Source organism: Ranitomeya imitator, chromosome 3 (assembly GCF_032444005.1).
Source record: "Ranitomeya imitator isolate aRanImi1 chromosome 3, aRanImi1.pri, whole genome shotgun sequence".
NCBI lineage: Eukaryota > Metazoa > Chordata > Amphibia > Anura > Dendrobatidae > Ranitomeya > Ranitomeya imitator.
This window is the reverse complement of record NC_091284.1, coordinates 579689289-579711725: the sequence shown is the minus strand read 5'-3', so window position 1 is coordinate 579711725 and position 22437 is coordinate 579689289. Positions and strand designations below refer to the sequence as shown.

At 41.1% G+C, this 22437-nt stretch overlaps 1 protein-coding gene across 5 annotated transcripts in view; it reads left to right on the top strand.

The window, feature by feature from the left end:
* FARP1 (FERM, ARH/RhoGEF and pleckstrin domain protein 1) overlaps positions 1–22437 on the top strand; it is a 323139-nt gene that overhangs the window by 267021 nt on the left and 33681 nt on the right. For all 5 annotated transcript variants that reach the window (XM_069758006.1, XM_069758005.1, XM_069758004.1 and 2 more), the window contains exons 15-25: positions 513–602; positions 1463–1596; positions 2175–2256; positions 7673–7910; positions 9328–9458; positions 10120–10188; positions 12002–12091; positions 13564–13646; positions 13797–13909; positions 14559–14722; positions 15350–15457. In XM_069758006.1, coding sequence (XP_069614107.1) covers positions 513–602; positions 1463–1596; positions 2175–2256; positions 7673–7910; positions 9328–9458; positions 10120–10188; positions 12002–12091; positions 13564–13646; positions 13797–13909; positions 14559–14722; positions 15350–15457 — 1302 coding nt within the window. The remainder of the gene's footprint in view (positions 1–512; positions 603–1462; positions 1597–2174; positions 2257–7672; positions 7911–9327; positions 9459–10119; positions 10189–12001; positions 12092–13563; positions 13647–13796; positions 13910–14558; positions 14723–15349; positions 15458–22437) is intronic.

The window sequence follows — 22437 nt, the reverse complement described above, 5'->3', positions numbered from 1 at the left end:
GGGCCCTGTGATTGGCATGTACGCCCCTGCTTGCAGGGCAGTAATAATAAGGGCAATCTGTCTTGTTTCTCGGAGCCCGAGGCTCCAGGGGTCCCATTGCCAGATTGCTCTCACTATAAGCAGCGTATCGGGCAGAGAGGGGGGGGCAAACTGTCAGTGTCCATCCTTGTGTATAAATATATGTGTGGTCAGTACAAAACACCGGCACATGACTTATTCCTTCCAAAGGCCGTACAACTAAGGGGCACTCATTATGGATGGAAGAAAGGTGATTCCAGCAGCTGAATAGGAAAGGGTTCTTTACAGTTAGAGCAGTCAGACATGTGGAATGCCCGACCACAAGAGGTAGTAATGGCCGACACTATGACAGCTTTTACAAAAGGGCTGGATGATTTCCTCAGTACAAAGAATATTGTGGGTTATAGATAATTTAGTGACAAAATGTATAATTGGTGGACCTAGGTCTTTTTTCAACCTATGTAACTTGCATTGCGTTAATATGTCCTCTGCAGAGATTTCCCACAGACAAAGCCTACTGTATTGCAAAGGAGGTTTCTGCTACAGAATGCACCTACCTTAAGGACCTAGAAGTTATTACGGTGGTAAGTTCTGCTCTTGCCCTCTGGCATATTGCGTTTTAACAAACCTGGAAGTCCTCATTTATGCATAATGCGATTTGTAATCTAGTTACCATTTGTTGTATGTCTAGATTATTATAACTGGTTTGTACACAGATATGTACATAATAAATTCATACAGAAAAGGCTGTTATATGGATTATGTGGCCAATACAGTCAGAATGGTCAGGTTTCCTCCCTCTCATACTTACTAACTAGGGTCACATTGCGTTAGTGCAATCCGTTTAGCGCTAGCGCTAGCGGATTGCGCTAACGCAATGTTTTCTATGGGGCTGCGGTCGGGGTCGCGGTAACGTCCCCGCTCTCGCAGATCCCCGATCTGCGAGAGCAGGGAACGGACCGCGGGCGCGCCTCGGACGCTGCAAGCAGCGTCCGAGGCGCGCCAGGAATCACCGACGCGTCGCTAGCGCGTGCCGAACATGGCACGCGCTAGTGAAGCGCGTTCCCATTGCCTTCAATGGGCGCGTTAACAGATGCGTTGCACGCCGTTAATTTCGCCGTGCAACGCTGTCCGTTAAACGCGGTCCCATAACGCAATGGGAACCCAGCCTTAGACCCTTGTAAACAGTGTAGCTTTTTTTGTCCAATATTCCTGCGCCCTGGTCAGCAGGACCAGCTGTAATGTCCTGTTGGCAACCTTGAAAATTGGCAAATATATACACACAAAAACACTTCACCAAAATCCCTTTGTATTCTCAGAAAACATCTAAGTTGGTTGTAAAAGATTCAAGGCAAAATGTTGCAAAGGGTTAAGCAACCATCCCCACATTTCCAGGTCTCCATTGCAATATAGAAATCTATCATGTGTCCATTTTCCTTTTCAGTGGTTTCAGAATGCTGCAAACAAAGACGACTCCATGCCTGAGCAACTAAAAAACCTAATGTTCTCCAACTTTGAGCCCTTACATAAATTCCACCAAAATTTCTTAAAGGAGGTTGACCAGAGACTTGTCGCTTGGTAAGATTTGTTTGTTTTATCTGAATTTCTCCAGGTGTCGCTGATCCCAAGAAAATGAAGAATACTATTTTGTCAAATTTAAAAAAAAATTTACAACTTGCTTAGAAATGTTAGATTTGGGCCATGGAATTGTACACAAACTAGTACACATTTTGAAATGTACGCAAATTGTATGTTATTTTATCTATTATGAAAACTTCCAGCATTTTAAATTTGTTTTCTGCATCCAGGTTTACTTTTTTACAAAGAAAACCATTTTGTGACCATCCAATACATGATTATAAAATGATACAGGGGACACCTGTAAAATTATATGGGCAAAATGCGATGACCACAAAATGGCAACCTTGCTTGGTCCGTTTTATCTTGGGGTTGTGTTACCTTATCGTATACCTTTCCATTGAATCTTCTTTGTTTTGTTAAAAGCATGTTTTTGTTTATTTACTTGGAATGTCAATTATTTTATTTTATTGGAATCTTATCTATAAATATTTTGTGTGGAGTGCTTGTTTATAAAATGATTAATACTATTAATTTCAATGTACATTCTTTCCTATTTCAAATTTACATTTTGAAAGGGAGGGCAAGTCCAACTCACATATGAAAAGTGATAATCAGAAAATTGGGGATGTTATGCTGAAGAACATTCAGGGCATGAAGGTATTCTCGATATTATTCATTTAAATTGAATTCATAATGTTCCGTTTATAGCAAGCATCAGAATATTTCTAGGATATTATGCATCAGTACATGCTACTTATTGTATAGTAACATCTAACAATAATCCTAAGCTGAAAAAGACCAGCCTTCCTAACGGAAAAAAGCAAGAGAGAACAGGTGCAAGCTACTATGTCTGCATAATATACAAACCAAAGAATACAGCAGCATTCTATCTATGCTAAGATGAAAGCAAACATTGAATATATGAAATTTAGACTGCATTACCGCTATATAGAATATGCTTATTGTTATATTATTAGTATATGTATTAATTAGGTGACCTATGGCCTTCTTTTTCCAGTTTTTACGAAGCTAGGCAAAACTGGCATGTAAACCTCAAAAGTTGCAAAAGAGTTGTGACCTATTAAAGTATTTTATGCCAGATTTCAGGCGAAAACACATTGATGAATCAGGCCTATATTTTTATATGCTTTACAGTTTTTTTTTCCATTGAAATATAAAGGGTGGTCACTTCCCTCATACAGCACGACGATAGCTTTCCTTTCAATAAAAACGTGCTTCTCAGGAAAATCCTATCATTATGAGACCATAGATGAAGAAATAAGATTGCAATAAACATATCTCAGCTGAGGAATATAGTGTGGCCATGACTACTTCTAGTACAACTTTAGACAACCAAAATCTTTGAATCCCAGAACAGTCTTATATAAAATGGTAGAAATCAGCATGGTGATTATGACAGCCATTTTTTGACATTTTGCAACTACTATATATGCAGTAATGAGTTGAAAGGGGTTCTCAAGCTTATTGGTTAAAGTCAACCCTCGCAGGGTGCACATTGCACAATGCCAAGATTCTTCAGCAGCAGAGTGGGCAGCTACGTGATCACTAGTGTATGATTTGCATACTTCTGGCCACATTCCGACTAAACTTATCCAGCTTTGTTCAATTCACTTATAGTGATAGTACATGACCACATGTATGCAAATCACATACTTGCGGTCACGTACTCACTCACTCTCAGCTCCTGAATATCCTAATCGCATAGTGTGCATGCTGTGAGAGTCCACAAATCTGTAGTCACTTAGAATGACTGCAGATTTTAACGACAAACATGGACAATCATTTTAAATAACTCTGATATGCAATGTACAGTTGTAAAAATTAAATTCCTCCATTTTCCTGCCCAGAACAGGCTACTCCTCAGTGAGACATATGACACCCTGCTCTGCACTCACTGCAGAGAGATTATAATTTGAGGGGCAGTACAGCAGAGCTGACAGTGCTATGAGAGCAGAGCTGATAGAAAGGTTTGTAATGTGACACTGCTAAATACAGCTGTCCTGCCCCTCCCCCCACAACAATCATCTGTACTTTACTGCCATCACATTCTATTCATACAGGAGGTTAGACCAGGAAATCTGTCATATCTCATACACTGAGAAATTAGCTCTAAGCTATGGTTAGGGGCGTGTTCTTTTTCTGCTGTGTGTTGCTGACCAATCATAAGCAGGTAGCATCATACAGGGGAAGAAGTACATGCCCCCAGTGAAAACTATCTGTTATGCCAACCTGGACTTAACAAAAAATAACTCAATAACTAAATGCTTTGGTAACATCTCCACAATGGTGAGGTAAAATAAATAAAAAAACAAAAACATTTTATTCTGCTTTGCAATCATAAATATATTGTGTTCAGTTCAACATGAAAAATTTGGTGACTGGTCCTCTTTAACCGGTTCACGACATCTGCTGTACATGTATAGCACTGCGGAAGCTGCGTTTTTGCAAACCGCCATATACGACTCCGAGCGCCGACACGATCAAAATCCAGTGTCAACGCTATATGAGAGCTGATGCCCTTTGGCAACACCTATGATTGATGCTAGCATGTCCACAATGACCTGACCTATAAAACTGTCCCACTATTTAACCCCAGTGAACACTGTAAAAAAGTAAATAAATAAAAAGCGAGGAAAAAAACTATGCTTTTTCATCATACCACTGAATAAAAAGTGGAGTAAATCACGATCAAAAAGTCAGATGGACATTAAAATCGCCACCTTGTTCCGCAAAAAACAAGCTGCCATACAGCTCCATCAACACAATAATAAAAAAAAGCTATAGTTCTCTGAATAGAGCAATGCAAAATAATTTTTTATATAAAATCGTTTTTGTGTAAAAGCACCAACATATATATAATATAAATATGGTATCGCTAGCTCAAAGAATAAGGCTATCTTAACACTTATACCATAAAAGACCATTTCCTGAATTGCTGTTTTTTGTTCATTCTGCCTAAGAAAATCATAATAGAAAGCAATCAAAAAATGTGCAACTGAAAATGGTACCAATGAAAACGTAAACTCGTCCCGCAAAATACAATCTCTCCCTGGACTCTGTCGGCAGAAATACAGTGCCTACAAGTAGTATTCAACCCCCTGCAGATTTAGCAGGTTTACACACTTGGAATTAACTTGGCATTGTGACATTTGGACTGTAGATCAGCCTGGAAGTGTGAAATGCACTGCAGCAAAAAAGAATGTTATTTCTTTGTTTATTTTTTTTTTTAAATTGAGAAAAGTCTTTTCAGAGGGTCATTTATTATTCAACCCCTCAACCCACCAGAATTCTGTTTGGTTCCCCTAAAGTATTAAGAAGTAGTTCAGGCACAAAGAACAATGAGCTTCACATGTTTGGATTAATTATCTCTTTTTCCAGCCTTTTCTGACTATTTAAGACCCTCCCCAAACTTGTGAACAGCACTCATACATGGTCAACATGGGAAAGACAAAGGAGCATTCCAAGGCCTTCAGAGACAAGATCGTGGAGGGTCACAAGGCTGGCAAGGGGTACAAAACCCTTTCCAAGGAGTTGGGCCTACCTGTCTCCACTGTTGGGAGCATCATCCGGAAGTGGAAGGCTTATGGAACTACTGTTAGCCTTCCACGGCCTGGACAGCCTTTGAAAGTTTCCTCGCGTGCCGAGGCCAGGCTTGTCCGAAGAGTCAAGGCTAACCCAAGGACAACAAGGAAGGAGCTCCAGGAAGATCTCATGGCAGTGGGGACATTGGTTTCAGTCAATACCATAAGTAACGTACTCCACCGCAATGGTCTCCGTTCCAGATGAGCCCGTAAGGTGCCTTTACTTTCAAAGCGTCATGTCAAGGCTCGTCTACAGTTTGCTCATGATCACTTGGAGGACTCTGAGACTGACTGGTTCAAGGTTCTCTGGTCTGATGAGACCAAGATCAAGATCTTTGGTGCCAACCACACACGTGACGTTTAGAGACTGGATGGCACTGCATACAACCCCAAGAATACCATTCCTACAGTCAAGCATGGTGATGGCAGCATCATGCTGTGGGGCTGTTTCTCAGCCAAGGGGCCTGGCCATCTGGTCCGCATCCATGGGAAGATGGATAGCACAGCCTACCTGGAGATTTTGGCCAAAAACCTCCGCTCCTCCATCAAGGATCTTAAGATGGGTCGTCATTTCATCTTCCAACAAGACAACGACCCAAAGCACACAGCCAAGAAAACCAAGGCCTGGTTCAAGAGGCAAAAAATCAAGGTGTTGCAGTGGCCTAGTCAGTCTCCTGACCTTAACCCAATTGAAAACTTGTGGAAGGAGCTCAAGATTAAAGTCCACATGAGACACCCAAAGAACCTAGATAACTTGGAGAAGATCTGCATGGAGGAGTGGGCCAAGATAACTCCAGAGACCTGTGCCGGCCTGATCAGGTCTTATAAAAGACGATTATTAGCTGTAATTGCAAACAAAGGTTATTCCACAAAATATTAAACCTAGGGGTTGAATAATAATTGACCCACACTTTTATGTTTAAAATTTATAAAAATTTAACTGAGCAACAAAACTTTTTGGTTTGTAAGATTTATGCATCTCTTAATAAATCCTGCTCTTGTTTGAAGTTTGAAGGCTCTAACTTATTTGCATCTTATTAAACCTGCTAAATCTGCAGGGGGTTGAATACTACTTGTAGGCACTGTATAGAAATTCTAGCTCTCTAAATATGACTATGCAAAAACTTTGTTTTGAAAAAAAAAAGCGTATTTTAGTGACAGCAGCCAAACAAAAAAAAAAACTATAAATCTGGCATTGCTGTAATCCTATCAACTCAAAGAATAAAATAGTCTAATCACTTATACCGCACGAGGAATGGCGTAAAAAAATTAAAACCAATTGTTCACCTACTGTTGATTTTTTTTCATTCTGCCTTCTAAATATCGTAGTATGCCTCAGCTCACAATTACCCTGTGCTGAACGTACCCGGGTTTCCATGTAAATCTCTGAAATGTGTGATTCAGACGCAACCCCTGGCGGAAGATTTCCTATAACGGAGGCATTGTGGACGTCGTCTGGCCTATTACCCGGCGATGTCCGTCTTTTTAAACGTGCATAAAAATGCTGTCGAATACAGTTTTGTGCACTTCTGAAAAGAAAGACAACGCTGAGTCCAGAGTAACTCTGCTGCCTCATTATAGTGAGTGGATCCCTCAGAAATTTCATCTGCGTGACATCATTCGGAGATTTAGATGGAAACCCCAATGTAAGTGCTCAGCGTAAAGCTCAGGATAAATGTAATCCAAAATGTTATGTAAAATGTTTCCAATAAAAGCTTGAACTTAATCACCACCCAAAGGTATAAAATTTTGTGACACATGTGGTGACAATATAATCATTACAACTCTAGATGAAATCATTGAGAAGGTGTAGTTTGTAACATGAGGTCACTTATTCTGGAGGTTCTGCTATTTTGGCACCTCAGGAGCTCTACTAATGTAACATGGCACCTTCATACCATTCTACCAAAATGTGCACTACAGTATGGCGTTCTTTCTCTTCTGAGCGTTGCACTGTGCCTCAGTAGTTTTTGACCACATATGAGGTATTGGGATACTCAGGAGAAATTGTGCCACATATTTTGTGGTCCATTTTCACCTATTATTAGTTTTGAAAATTGAAAATTTGGGTCAAAAGTAACATTTTAGCTGAAAAAAAATTAATTTTTTATTGACTCAGCCCAATATTGTATACATTTCTCTGAATCACCGCTAGATGAATTCCTCAAGAGGTGTGACTTTTAAGATTGCTATTTGCAATAGGTGGCAATAGAGTTCAAGTCCTCTTCCTCTCTGAAGAGGCAAATTAAATATTTAATTTCCCAGAGGAACATGCAAGGCGTTTAAGTCTCCTTATATTGGCATGCAGGCATGTCGCTCTTCACAAGGAAAAACTTTACCTCTAAGATACCACATAAAGTGACACTGCTCAGAAATGTATACTTTGTCCTGGTTAGGAAGGTGTAAACGGGCTCGGGGTTAAAGTTTATGCAAATTTCCACCAATTTATTTATATTGTTGTCTCTTTCCAGCAATTCACAAATAACCTTCAGAAACACTATGAAGCATTGATAGAACTTGAGAAGGCAATTAAAAACTCACGAAAGCTAGATGTCCTGTGTAGAGACTTTGAACAAGAAAAAGTTTGCTATCTGCCCCTGAACATGTTCCTTCTGCGGCCACTGCACAGACTCATGCACTACAAACAGATAATGGAGCGGCTCTGCAAACATTACTCTCCAAATCATGTCGATTTCCGGGACACTAGAGGTGAGACATTCATTTCAGGTGTCCATATAGCATAGGTTTTCATACTTCTTTTTTTATACTTTTAGGCTGTGCACACGTTGTGGATTTTGCTGTGGATTTGACGCTGCGGATCTATCTGCAGCTGTTTTCCATGAGTTGTACAGTACCATGTAAACGTATGGAAAACAAAATCTGCATCATGCCAACTCTTTGTGCGGATTCCGCAGCGGTTTACACCTGCTCCATAATAGGAATCTGCAGGTGTAAAACCGCAGGTGGAATCTGCACAAAAACCGTGGTAAATCTGCGGCAAATCCGCTGGTAATCTGCAGTGCGATTTACCTGCGGATTTTGCAAAAACAGTGCTGAAAAATGCGTACACCAATCCGAAACGTGTGCACATAGCCTTACATTTGAGAGCTTGGCAGGAATTGTAGTATCTAAAGCCCCATTCATTATTACTCCATAAAATTCTGATTGATATGTAGGCCCTTTTTCAGTTTCTAGACTTAATCCTTGGCAATACAGGATGAGGTGCTCAGGTAGGGTCCCAAACCGTGATATAGTAAAATAAACCTGCCACTCAATGAGTGCCAGGTTTATTCTACTTTTTTCAATTTAGACATGATTGGTTGTGTACAAGAGATTCTCCTGGGCATTAAATCTTGTTATGTTACCTTTCACATTCAAGTAATGCATTCCACCAATACCGACAATTCTACTTATCATAGAATGTATAGGCTGTATTTCATTACAGCATTAAAAACAATGTATTTGCCATTAGCGATGATCACTTCGACTAACGCTGCCTGTGCTGGTATCCAGTCCAGCTTCCCTTGGCAGCCGGTCTTGCTCTTCTGCGTCCCGCATCCTGGCCGCCTCTGGCACTTAGTAGCCACATGAAGCCGTGATGGCACATGGAGATGAGCAATTTGATTTGCATTACTCTCTTCCAGTCTGACCCTTTGTGCCTTGCATCTTAGGTGCCTCTTAGTAGGCCTTCTGTTCCAACATGTGCCTTATTTTTAATTGCTATATATCATATAAGCTCCAACCTCTAAAATGTTAGGTCCAAAATTTTGTGTGGAATAATTTTATCTAATTTAGGTAAAAATGAAATAATAGTGTTATTAAGCAACTCTTCGCTATTGCATATTGACATGATGGACCAATAATGGTTACATGAAAACCCAAAACTCACTGTGCAGGCGACCACATTTATGGTGCATGTAACCAGGTATTTGTGTTCATTAGGTGAGTTTGGGGTTAGGTTCCAACTTGATCTCCATAAACATTCAACATGTAAGAATTGTCCAAAGCACTGCCACAAAATGTCTTAAATTGATTTACTGCAGATGACAATATGCTGTGCTTCTGAGTAAAATCAATATGCATAGGCCATCATATTATATCTACAAATGTGTGTTCTTTCAAACAGCTGCGCTTGCTGAGATCTCTGAAATGTTAGCTCAGCATCACGGGACAATGATCAAGATGGAAAATTTTCAGAAACTACAAGAACTTCGGAAAGATGTGACAGGCATTGACAACCTGGTGATACCTGGACGGGTAAGTGCTACATCCTGTGATTGTATACCTGTGTTCACTGTAAGGGAGAGAACAATATACTGATCTGGTCGCATTAGGCCATGTTTCATACATACAGTCTAATCATTTCATTCTTCCCATGTTAACGCCAAATTATTCTCTGTTTTCTTTTCTTTGTTCATGGCATTTTCTGCAGCAAACCACCAATGCAGTCAATCTATTGAAACAAGTGGGATATAAGCTATGGTGTGTGCATATTATTGAAAGCATAATGTATTTACACATAACCATTTTCATAATTCAATTGTTGCAGTATTGTCCTTTTTTTTGGCAAGGTATCAAATTGTCAGTCCATCTTTTGACAATATCCAAATGTTATGATAGGATAAGACTTCCTAATTATTAGCAGATGTCACCCTTATTATGGGATCCACAAACAATCTGTGTGGGTGGTCAGCCAGACCCTGTAATAGGTGTCCCCTTTTGTAGAGTAATGTAATGGTATGTTACATTTTAACATCTGACAGAATGATCTCTTCCCTACATAGATAATGCCAGAGGTGTCTGACACATGCTGCTCCTCTATAGGAATTAACATGGACATTAGTAGAAAAAAAAACTAAACCTGTACTTGAACATGTAACAGGTCTTTTTTCTTTCTCACTTTTTTATTTCATTTTAGGAGTTTATCAGGCTTGGAAGTTTAAGCAAGTTGTCTGGTAAAGGCTTACAGCAACGTATGTTTTTTCTGGTAAGTTTATGTATTGTAAAGGGAAAAAAAGGGAATTATTTAAAAAAAAAAAAAAAAAAGAAATGCATATATTAATTTCTCTGTACCTGGAAGCGAATAGTTGCTCTTAGCATTCTTATTATGTAAAATGTGTTTTGATCCCAGAAAAGCAGAGCTGCAGACTTGCTGAAGGGCTCATATCCTTAATGCTGCTATATGGTGCAGAGTCACAAAACTGTCTGCTATTCCCCAGATATAATTTATTTTTATTTATTTTTTAACCCCTTCATGACATGTGCTGTACTAGTACTGCGCATGTCGTGTCTCCTCCTTTCCCAGAACATGTCAGCTGTTTTGAACAGCTGACATGTGCCCGAAACAGCTGCGAGTGGAATTGCGATCCACCCCCAGCTGTCATCCCCCCCCCAGCTGTTAACTCTGACAGTGGTATTTAATGCATGCTTCCGACAAACACACTGGAAATCCCACCCACCAGTGACCCCTGTCACGTGATTGCGGGTCACCAATGGGTCGGCATGACAACCAGAGGTCTCCTGCAGACTTGCTATGAGCGCCACCCGGTGGTCAGAGCACATATCAAGTCAGTATTTCTGCTACATACAGGCGATCTGATCATCGCCTGTATGTAGCAGTGCCAATCAGGTTATGGCAGCTTCTAGTCTCCCATGTAGACTATTGAAGCATGCCAAAATTAAAAACCAGTGACCCCTGTCACGTGATCGCGGGTCACCAATGGGTCGGCATGACAACCAGAGATCTCCTGCAGACTTGCTATGAGCGCCACCCGGTGGTCAGAGCACATATCAAGTCAGTATTTCTGCTACATACAGGCGATCTGATCATCGCCTGTATGTAGCAGTGCCAATCAGGTTATGGCAGCTTCTAGTCTCCCATGTAGACTATTGAAGCATACCAAAATTAAAAAAAAGTTTTAAAAAATATAAAAGTTCAAATCACCAGCCTTTCGCCCCATTCAAAATAAAACAATAAAAAAAAATTATCAAACTTAGACATATTTAGTATCGCCGTTTGCAGATCTATCAATATAAAAAAAGAATTAGCCCGATGGCTAAACAGCGCAATGAGAAAAAAATTGAAAACGACAGACTTACTTATTTTTGGTTACTGCAACATTGCATTAAGATGCAATAACGGGCAATCAAATCAATCGTATCTGCACCAAAATGATCTCATTAAAAACCTCAGTTCAGTAAGCAAAAAATAAGCCTTCACCCGACCCAAGATCGCGAAAAGTGGTGACGCTACGGGTTTCGGGAAATGACGCATTTTTTTTTTATTTTTAACAAACTTTGGATTTTTTTCACAACTTAAATAAAAAAGAACCTAGACATGTTTGGTGTCTATGAACTTGTAATGACCTGGAGAATCATAATGGCGGGACAGTTTTAACATTCGGTGAACATGGTAAAGAAAACTTCCAAAAACCGTTGTGGAATTGCACTTTTTTTGCAATTTCACCGGACTTGGAATTTTTTTCTCGTTTTTAAGTACACAATATTGTAAAACAAATGGTGTTGTTTAAAAGTACAACTCGTCCCGCAAAAAACAAGTCCTCACATGGCCATGTTGACGGAGAAAAATAAAAAAAATTATGGCTCTGGGAAGAAGGGGAGCGAAAAACAAAAGGGCTCCGTCACTAAGGGGTTAAAGAATTTTCTAAGTTTATGTAGCAGGCCTACGCTGTAAGTTCAAATACAACTAATGCCAGATCTTCTCCTTCGTATAGGTTTGCATTGCAATATGATGTGTTCAAAATAAAGGAAATATATTGATACATCCTATTTTCTTGCAGTTTAATGATGCGTTATTGTACACAAGCAGGGGACTGACATCATCGAATCAATTCAAAATACACGGCCAGTTACCCCTGTTCAATATGACGGTGAGGAAGCCTCTATTTGTACCACCATATACATATACAATCTTAGGCCAGAGTCACACTATAGAGGAATACGGATGAATGCTATACGAGAAAAAAATTGTATAGCATTCGGACCAATGTTAATCTATGGGGCAGCACCCATCATCCATTTTTTTTCTCGGCCGTATTATACGTGCGATTTGCACCGGCCAAGACTCGCCAATACAAAGGTGACATTAACCCCTTATTACCCCATATGCCACCTCTACAGGGCAGTGGGAAGAGAGAGGCTAAGTTCCAGAATTGGCGCATCTTACACACACATACTACCAACAGTATTTGACACTGACCTCTATAAATCTAACTGTTCTGCAATGGTTTACTGTATGTAAACCATGTCTCCTATCCTGTCGGCTTTTGCAATGATTGTACAGAAGCCGACAAATGAATTATCGGCTATTCTGCTACCTATCTCGCTATGAAATATAAAGATATATATATATATATATGTGCGTGTGTCACGGACATATATACATATATGTATAAACATCTATTCTATGTGTATATATCTATTCTAACCTATTCTACACTGTACGCGGCAGATCATTTGCCAGCTTTTAATCTATCTGTATATATATATATATATATATATATATATATATATATATATATATATATATATATATATATATATATACATTGAAGATTATTTGGTATTAAAACGATGTGTACAGTTGGGTATTACAATGCAATTTTATCATGAGCTTTTACATAGAGAGAACTACTGTATGTAAAAGATCATGGTAAAATCGCATTGCATGCGGATGCCATACTGATATCACACTGTTACTAGATGTGAGGAAATCGCATCCTCGCTTTGCAAACGGATTATATACGGATCACTGTTCGGGAACATTTGTGCGAATCTCGGCCATCAAAATCGGACCGTTTTTTTATATATATATATATATATATATATATATATATATGTATATATATATATATATTAAGTGTGACTCCAGCCTTATATATACATTCTTCCAAAGTAGGACCCATATAAACCACATTAACTCTTAGATATATATATATTGTGTGTGTGTGTGTATATATATATATATATATATATATATATATATGAGTTAATGTGGTTTATATGTGTCTTGCCTGCTATGTAAGAATATACAGCCTCCAACATAATCCCCCTATAATGTGACTGCAGCATTACACATCTCTACATAGATGGGGGTCAGTTTGCTGTCACAGCCTCTCGTCATTGTGCATATATTTTATAAAGAATATACCCAAAAAGGCAGGAACGTTTCATTCATTCGGGGATAGAGTACAATATAGAGAAATCAATCTTATTTAAACGTTTCTCTTTAATCCTGTACTCTTTTATAAGCCCCCATGCCTTTGCGTGACATATTTGTTTATATCACTCATCAATTAATGTAAATAAAGCTTAAAATATGATTTTTTTTTATTACTTACAGGTAGAAGAAAGTGATGATGAATGGGGAGTACCGCACTGCCTTACTTTAAGAAGTCAGAACCAAGCTATAGTTGTTGCAGCAAGGTATTTAATTTTTCTAGTCTTTATTCTATGTAAAATAATGTAATGTTTGACGCTCAATGGAAAAGCTTGACTTGCTAGTATTTATAATTGTACATTACTGTTTAATGTTCTTGACTAATTATAAATCATGGTTGGGTATTCAACTCACAGTTCACAGGCTGAAATTGAAAAATGGAGTGAAGATATTCATATGGCAATTGGTTTAGCAGAAAAAACTGGTGGCCCTGTCCCTGAGCTAATGGCCAGCAGCCCTCCTGATGGCAGTAAGTAAACCAATCCTAGAGATTAATATAATTTAGTCTTCAATTATAGGGTTGCTTAAAGGGTTTTTTCAAGTCTGTAACAAAATGGCCCCATCACATAATTCAAATGTCTTCTCGTTTTAGTCATGCATCACGATGGGCTGCAATCTGAAGAGAGATAACTACCAAGATCTGTGTCTTAAATGACAGAGGAGCTGTATCACAAGCACACATGCCAGAGCAGCTTGAGAAGGGTTGTGACAGGAGAAGAAATAAATCTTCTCATTGGCTGACTGGGCACAAAGGAATGAGACTGGAGAAAAAAATTCCTTCAGTCGAAGAGAAAATGTGTTTCATCTACTGTCCCAGCCCTTCTCTGGCAGCTCTGTTATGTGTTTACAATACTGCTACTCTGTTGGTTGAGACACAGATCTCAGAAGCTGTATTTTTTCAGACTGCAGCCTATCCTGACACTTACTGAACTGTGTTTGAATTGTTTGATGGGCCATTTTAAAACATTGTTTGAGGGCCTCTTTAACAAAATTGATTTTTGTCACATTTATAAATTAAAAATTGTACTAGTATTGTGTGCTAAAATTGTGGAGCAATTTATGATTAGAGTCTAGCTTAAATGTAATAGTAAATGTCCCTCCGTCATTGTGTGTTGTAGAATCTCCCGAAGAGGGCCCCGTGGATCAGGAATCTGAAGATGATTTAAGCGCTTCTCGGTCATCCCTAGAAAGACAATCGCCTCACCGAGGAAACACAACAGTGCATGTTTGCTGGCATCGGAACACTAGTGTCTCAGTCATTGATTTTAGTTTTGCTGTTGAGGTATATATATATATACAGTATATTTGTATTTGTATACTAGATTTAAAATTACACCTAATGTGTTGTGGAGGGCTGATACTTGGGAGGAATATCTACATGGCTCTACTCTAGTGAATATTTGTGGTTGGATATTTTTACTAGTATCAAAGCACGATTAAGTATAGTTTTTCGGCAGTCCAAACTTACATTTTCTAGTGACTATTTTTAAATCTGTTTCGTTCTATCTAAAACTGATGTTTATGTGATACAATGAATTTTTGTATTTTATTTGATTTTCCTATTATCCTTACATTTTTTATGTTATATAAAGTTTGGAGCTATTAAATAGAGGGGAAAATGGAGTTGCATTATAGTTCTCCAGTTGTTTTTTTTGTAGACTGGACTTTGCCAATGAACGTCCCAGAGTATGTGCAAAATATATGCAAATATTCCAGCAGATGGCAGCAAATCCTTTTTAAAACCTTTTGGCATTCCTGCCAGTGTACTAAGATAATGACTCCGTAACATGGAGATTAAATGTTAATGAAATGTGATTCTGATTCTTGGCTAACTTTTTTATTTGCATTTTGAACATACATTTGCATTCATATTACCGTATGTAATTTCATCTGTCTGTATAAATTGCAGAATCAGTTATCAGGAAACCTGCTTAGAAAATTCAAGAATAGCAATGGCTGGCAGAAGCTCTGGGTGGTGTTCACAAACTTCTGCCTGTTTTTCTACAAATCACACCAAGTAAGTTTGTAGCATCATCCCAACCTCAGCGGTATTATAGTATTTCGCCATGGGGCAAGCACTGTATCTACTGTAGATAAAAGTGATGGATCCATAATATCCTGATGCTAATGGACTCCACTGTGATGATACACTAATTAAATCCCCAGTTCAAAACATGGGAGGATTCCCCGTGTATGTCAGGCAATCCTCGCATGTTTTGTGGCTGTTTATCAGCAGCTAAACATGCAGCCGCGGGGACTTGAACATGTCCCTCGAGCACCCGCGATTCTCTGTGCATACCCGAGCACCCTCTGCAAACTTCAGTAGCGAGCACTTGTGCTCATCACTAGTGATCAGTACCTATAGCAACATATTTCTGTTGAAGAAATCCAGTTTTCCCTTAAAGGGGAACCTGTGATGACTGATATATCTATTAACCTGCAGATATGTTAAGCTGCAGGTTAATAGCATTAGGAAGATGCCTGGCCACCATACTGAAAGTGCGGCACCCAGGAGAACATGCACTTTATTCCACTTGGGAGTCACCGGCCTTCAGTCACACAGACGTGCCAATCGGCACAGTCAGTCAGAGCCGGCTGTCAGTCAAAGTTCCATGGCGTGCTTTTAGCCATCGCACACTGTGTACTAAGCTGTGACTGTAACCGAGCTGGCACCTCTGTATGATTGAAAACCAGAGGCTTTTGGGATAAATATAGTTTATTTTCTCCTGGGTTTCACACTTTCAGTATGACAGCCGAGCACCTTCCTAACACGATTAACCTGCATGTTAATAGCATTAACCTTTACATGGAATCTGTCACCAGGCGTTCGCTACCCCACCTGAGAGCAGCATGAAGTGGGGGCAGAGACCCTGATTTCAGTGATGTATCACTTGCTGGGTAGTTTTGATAAAATCCCTGTTTTATCTGCTGCAGCTTCACAAGTGCTCTGAATGCTAATTCACATAACTGATTGGAAGCTTTCTGTGTACACTGTGCATAGGCAGAAAGCTGGCAAGCGGTGAGGCGGGGCTGGATTATATTCTCCTTCTAATAGAACAATGACTTTTATAAAAAAAAAAATTACACTAACCAGACCAGTAAGGGACACATTATATGAATCAGAGTTTGTGTCACTATATTATGCTGTTCTCTCATGAGGTAGCAAAAACCTAGTGTCCGATTTCGTATAAAGGCTACCTGTCAGAAACTGTTATCCAAGCCATTACACCATGAATGATTGCACAGCTATTTCATAGCTAAGCCTGTCCATCCCGTTATGACCCCATTGTGCTGTTCCAGCAGTGAGGAGTTTGTGTTGGAAGTGCATTGGGACGTGAGGATGCACTTACAGCTCTTTAGCCTCCACTGAACCAGCAATACCCTCCTCTGGATGATTGTCAGGGCATTTGGTGTGGTGCATGGACACTGACCTGGTCTTGCAGAATCGAAGCATTAGTCATTTTTAGTAATTAGTAATTTTTTTTCCTTGTTTGTATTTTTCCATGTTTGATTTTAAATCAATTGTTCACCTTTAAACATCATGTCTTTTGGGGTCCATAGTTTTGTGCTTGTTGTTCCCGAGCTGTATTGTTTCTGAGACAGCACTTTAGTTATAGGGATTTTCCTACTCTAGAAAGTGCTGGCATATAGCTTGGTAGGGAATTTATGTCAGGTACCTACATGATCTCAAGAATTGAGAGGCTGCAGGGCAAGGAACTGCAGCACAGCTCCTGTCATTTGTAGCGATATGCCATAACATCATATGAAATCCCCTTTAAATAACAAAAAAATTGTGACTGTCTGCTACACAACTATGGCAGTATTCTAGTATTAGATCACTTAAGCGTTGGGTATGTACCCCCAGGACCAGAGGCGTAGCTAGGGTTTTAGCTTAGGGGGACGATAAATCTGAGTGGGCCCCTAACCAGGTACCCCTGACTACAGCTACGGTGGTGCACCCTAATTGTGAGCATAGGGGAACATCAGCAGATGACCGCACTCTGACTGAAAAAACATCTATAGACAAAAACGAACACTGATATTACTATATAGAGACCATATAGTGGTAGATACCAGTCCTGCAGACCATATAAGAGATCACTGTACAGTTAAAGATGGTAACTTACAGCTGATGGTCCTTTCTTATGGAATCGTTCACTTTTCCCGCCTTTTCCATCTAGCCAGAACAACATGAGAACTTCTCCAGCCATGACTTGTCTGCAGAGAATACAACCAAGACACATCATACGTCTCACATTTCCAGCACCGTCCATATCTATTCCCAACCTGCACAAACTCCTCATTCTGCTGATACCCCCAATACTAAGCCACTGCTGCCGTATGTGTCCCTATTACTGCACATGCTGAGTGGTACAATAATGGTGCCGCCCCAAATAATAATGCTCCTTTATGCTCTCTAGATAATAAAATTCACCTCTAGAAAACAATTAATGCCCTGTGCTAGTGCCCTCCACATTTTGTCCCTAAACAGTAATAATACCACATATGAAATTTTGATGGTCTCTGAGTGCCCCTATAAGAATAATGTTTAAGTGCCCACTTAACATTTAATAACGTCCCCTAAGTAGCCTCCATGTACAGCTTGGCTATACACAGTATGGTGGGCCCACAGCTTTCCTATACACAGTATAATGCCCCCACAGCTCCCCTATACACAATATGATGATCCCACAGCTTCCCTATACACAGTGTGATATCCCCACTGCTCCCCTCTACACAGTATGATGTTACCACTGCTCGCCTATACACAGTATGATGAGCCCACAGCTCTCCTCTACACAGTATGATGAGCCCACAGCTTCCCTATACACAGTATAATGCCCCCACAGCTCCCCTCTGCACAATGATGATCCCAAAGCTTCCCTATACACAATATGATGATCCCACAGCTTTCCTATACACAGTATAATGCCCCCACAGCTCCCCTATACACAATATGATGATCCCACAGCTCCCCTATACACAGTATGATGTCACCACTGCTCCCCTATACACAGTATGATGTCACCACTGCTCCCCTATACACAGTATGTTGAGCCCACAGCTTCCCTATACACAGTATAATGCCCCCACAGCTCCCCTGTACACAATATGATGATCCCACAGCTTCCCTATACACAATATGATGATCCCACAGCTGCCCTATGCACAGTATGATGTCCCCACTGCTCCCCTATACACAGTATGATGTCACCACTTCTCCCCTATACACAGTATGATGAGCCCACAGCTTCCCTATACACAGTATGATGAGCCCACAGCTCCCCTCTACACAGTATAATGCCCCCACAGCTCCCCTATACACAATATGATGATCCCACAGCTCCCCTATACACAGTATGATGTCACCACTGCTCCCCTATACACAGTATGATGTCACCACTGCTCCCCTATACACAGAATGATGAGCCCACAGCTTCCCTATACACAGTATAATGCCCCCACAGCTCCCCTATACACAATATGATGATCCCACAGCTTCCCTATACACAATATGATGATCCCACAGCTGCCCTATGCACAGTATGATGTCCCCACTGCTCCCCTATACACAGTATGATGTCACCACTTCTCCCCTATACACAGTATGATGAGCCCACAGCTTCCCTATACACAGTATGATGAGCCCACAGCTCCCCTCTACACAGTATAATGCCCCCACAGCTCCCCTATACACAATATGATGATCCCACAGCTCCCCTATACACAGTATGATGTCACCACTGCTCCCCTATACACAGTATGATGTCACCACTGCTCCCCTATACACAGAATGATGAGCCCACAGCTTTCCTATACACATGTAATGCCCCCACAGCTCCCCTATACACAATATGATGATCCCACAGCTTCCCTATACACAATATGATGATCCCACAGCTTCCCTATGCACAGTATGATGTCCCCACTGCTCCCCTATACACAGTATGATGTCACTACTGCTCCCCTATACACAGTATGATGAGCCCACAGCTTCCCTATACACAGTATGATGAGCCCACAGCTTCCCTATACACAGTATGATGAGCCCACAGCTCCCCTCTACACAGTATAATGCCCCCACAGCTCCCCTATACACAATTTGATGATTCCACAGCTCCCCTATACACAAAATGATGATCCCACAGCTCCCCTATACACAATGATGATCCCACAGCTTCCCTATACACAATATGATGATCCCACAGCTTCCCTATACACATAATGATGATCCCACAGCTTCCCTATACACGGTATAATGCCCTCACAGCTCCCCTATACACAATATGATCCACAGCTCCCCTATACACAGTATGATGATCCCACAGCTTCCCTATACACAGTATGATGTCACCACTGCTCCCCTATACACAGTATGATGAGCCCACAGCTTCCCTATACACAGTATGATGAGCCCACAGCTCCCCTCTACACAGTATAATGCCCCCACAGCTCCCCTATACACAATATGATGATCCCACAGCTCCCCTATACACAGTATGATGTCACCACTACTCCCCTATACACAGTATGATGTCACCACTGCTCCCCTATACACAGAATGATGAGCCCACAGCTTCCCTATACACAGTATAATGCCCCCACAGCTCCCCTATACACAATATGATGATCCCACAGCTTCCCTATACACAATATGATGATCCCACAGCTTCCCTATGCACAGTATGATGTCCCCACTGCTCCCCTATACACAGTATGATGTCACCACTGCTCCCCTATACACAGTATGATGAGCCCACAGCTTCCCTATACACAGTATGATGAGCCCACAGCTTCCCTATACACAGTATGATGAGCCCACAGCTCCCCTCTACACAGTATAATGCCCCCACAGCTCCCCTATACACAATTTGATGATTCCACAGCTCCCCTATACACAAAATGATGATCCCACAGCTCACCTATACACAATGATGATCCCACAGCTTCCCTATACACAATATGATGATCCCACAGCTTCCCTATACACATAATGATGATCCCACAGCTTCCCTATACACGGTATAATGCCCTCACAGCTCCCCTATACACAATATGATGATCCCACAGCTCCCCTATACACAGTATGATGATCCCACAGCTTCCCTATGCACAGTATGATGTCCCCACTGCTCCCCTATACACAGTATGATGTCACCACTGCTCCCCTATACACAGTATGATGAGCCCACAGCTTCCCTATACACTGTATGATGAGCCCACAGCTCCCTATACACAGTATGATGAGCCCACAGCTCCCTTCTACACAATATGATGATCCCACAGCTCCCTTATACACAGTATGATGTCACCACTACTCCCCTATACACAGTATGATGTCACCACTGCTCCCCTATACACAGAATGATGAGCCCACAGCTTCCCTATACACAGTATAATGCCCCCACAGCTCCCCTATACACAATATGATGATCCCACAGCTTCCCTATACACAATATGATGATCCCACAGCTTCCCTATGCACAGTATGATGTCCCCACTGCTCCCCTGTACACAGTATGATGTCACCACTGCTCCCCTATACACAGTATGATGAGCCCACAGCTTCCCTATACACAGTATGATGAGCCCACAGCTTCCCTATACACAGTATGATGAGCCCACAGCTCCCCTCTACACAGTATAATGCCCCCACAGCTCCCCTATACACAATTTGATGATTCCACAGCTCCCCTATACACAAAATGATGATCCCACAGCTCCCCTATACACAATGATGATCCCACAGCTTCCCTATACACAATATGATGATCCCACAGCTTCCCTATACACATAATGATGATCCCACAGCTTCCCTATACACGGTATAATGCCCTCACAGCTCCCCTATACACAATATGATGATCCCACAGCTCCCCTATACACAGTATGATGATCCCACAGCTTCCCTATGCACAGTATGATGTCCCCACTGCTCCCCTATACACAGTATGATGTCACCACTGCTCCCCTATACACAGTATGATGAGCCCACAGCTTCCCTATACACTGTATGATAAGCCCACAGCTCCCTATACACAGTATGATGAGCCCACAGCTCCCCTATACACAATATGATGATTCCACAGCTCCCCTATACACAAAATGATGATCCCACAGCTCCCCTATACACAATGATGATCCCACAGCTTCCCTATACACAATATGATGATCCCACAGCTTCCCTATACACAGTATGATGATCCCACAGCTCCCCTATACACAGTATGATGATCCCACAGCTCCCCTATACACAGTATGATGATCCCACAGCTTCCCTATACACAGTATAATGCCCCCACAGCTCCCCTATACACAATATGATGATCCCACAGCTCCCCTATACACAATATGATGATCCCACAGCTCCCCTATACACAGTATGATGTCCCCACTGGTCCCCTATACACAGTATGATGTCACCACTGCTCCCCTATACACAGTATGATGAGCCCACAGCTCCCCTATACACAGTATGATGAGCCCACAGCTCCCCTATACACAGTATGAGCCCACAGCTCCCCTATACACAGTTTTATGCCAACAGAGCTCCACTATAGAAAGTATAATGCCCCCCAGAGCTCCCCTATATACAGTATAATGGGCCAACAGCTCACCTATGCATGGTAGCCTTCATAGCTCCCCTATACATAGTATGATGGGCCCACAGATCCCGTACATACAGTATGATGTCCATTAGAGTTCCCCTATACATAGAATGATCTCCACATTGATCCCCCAAAACACAGTATAATAGTTAATAGTGTTCTGACACCGTACGTCACCTGCACTGAGAGTCACACTGCCAGGAGGAAATTAACTTTATTCCTCACTGCAGCCTCGGGGGCGGCGTCGATACGGTTTTAGTCACAGCAGCTGTAACTGCACACCTTAGGGTATGTGCACACGTTGTGGATTCCATTGTGTTTTTTTCCGCGCAAATTCTGCAAAATCTGCAGGTAAAACGCCCTGCGTTTTCCCTCGCGGATTTTGTGC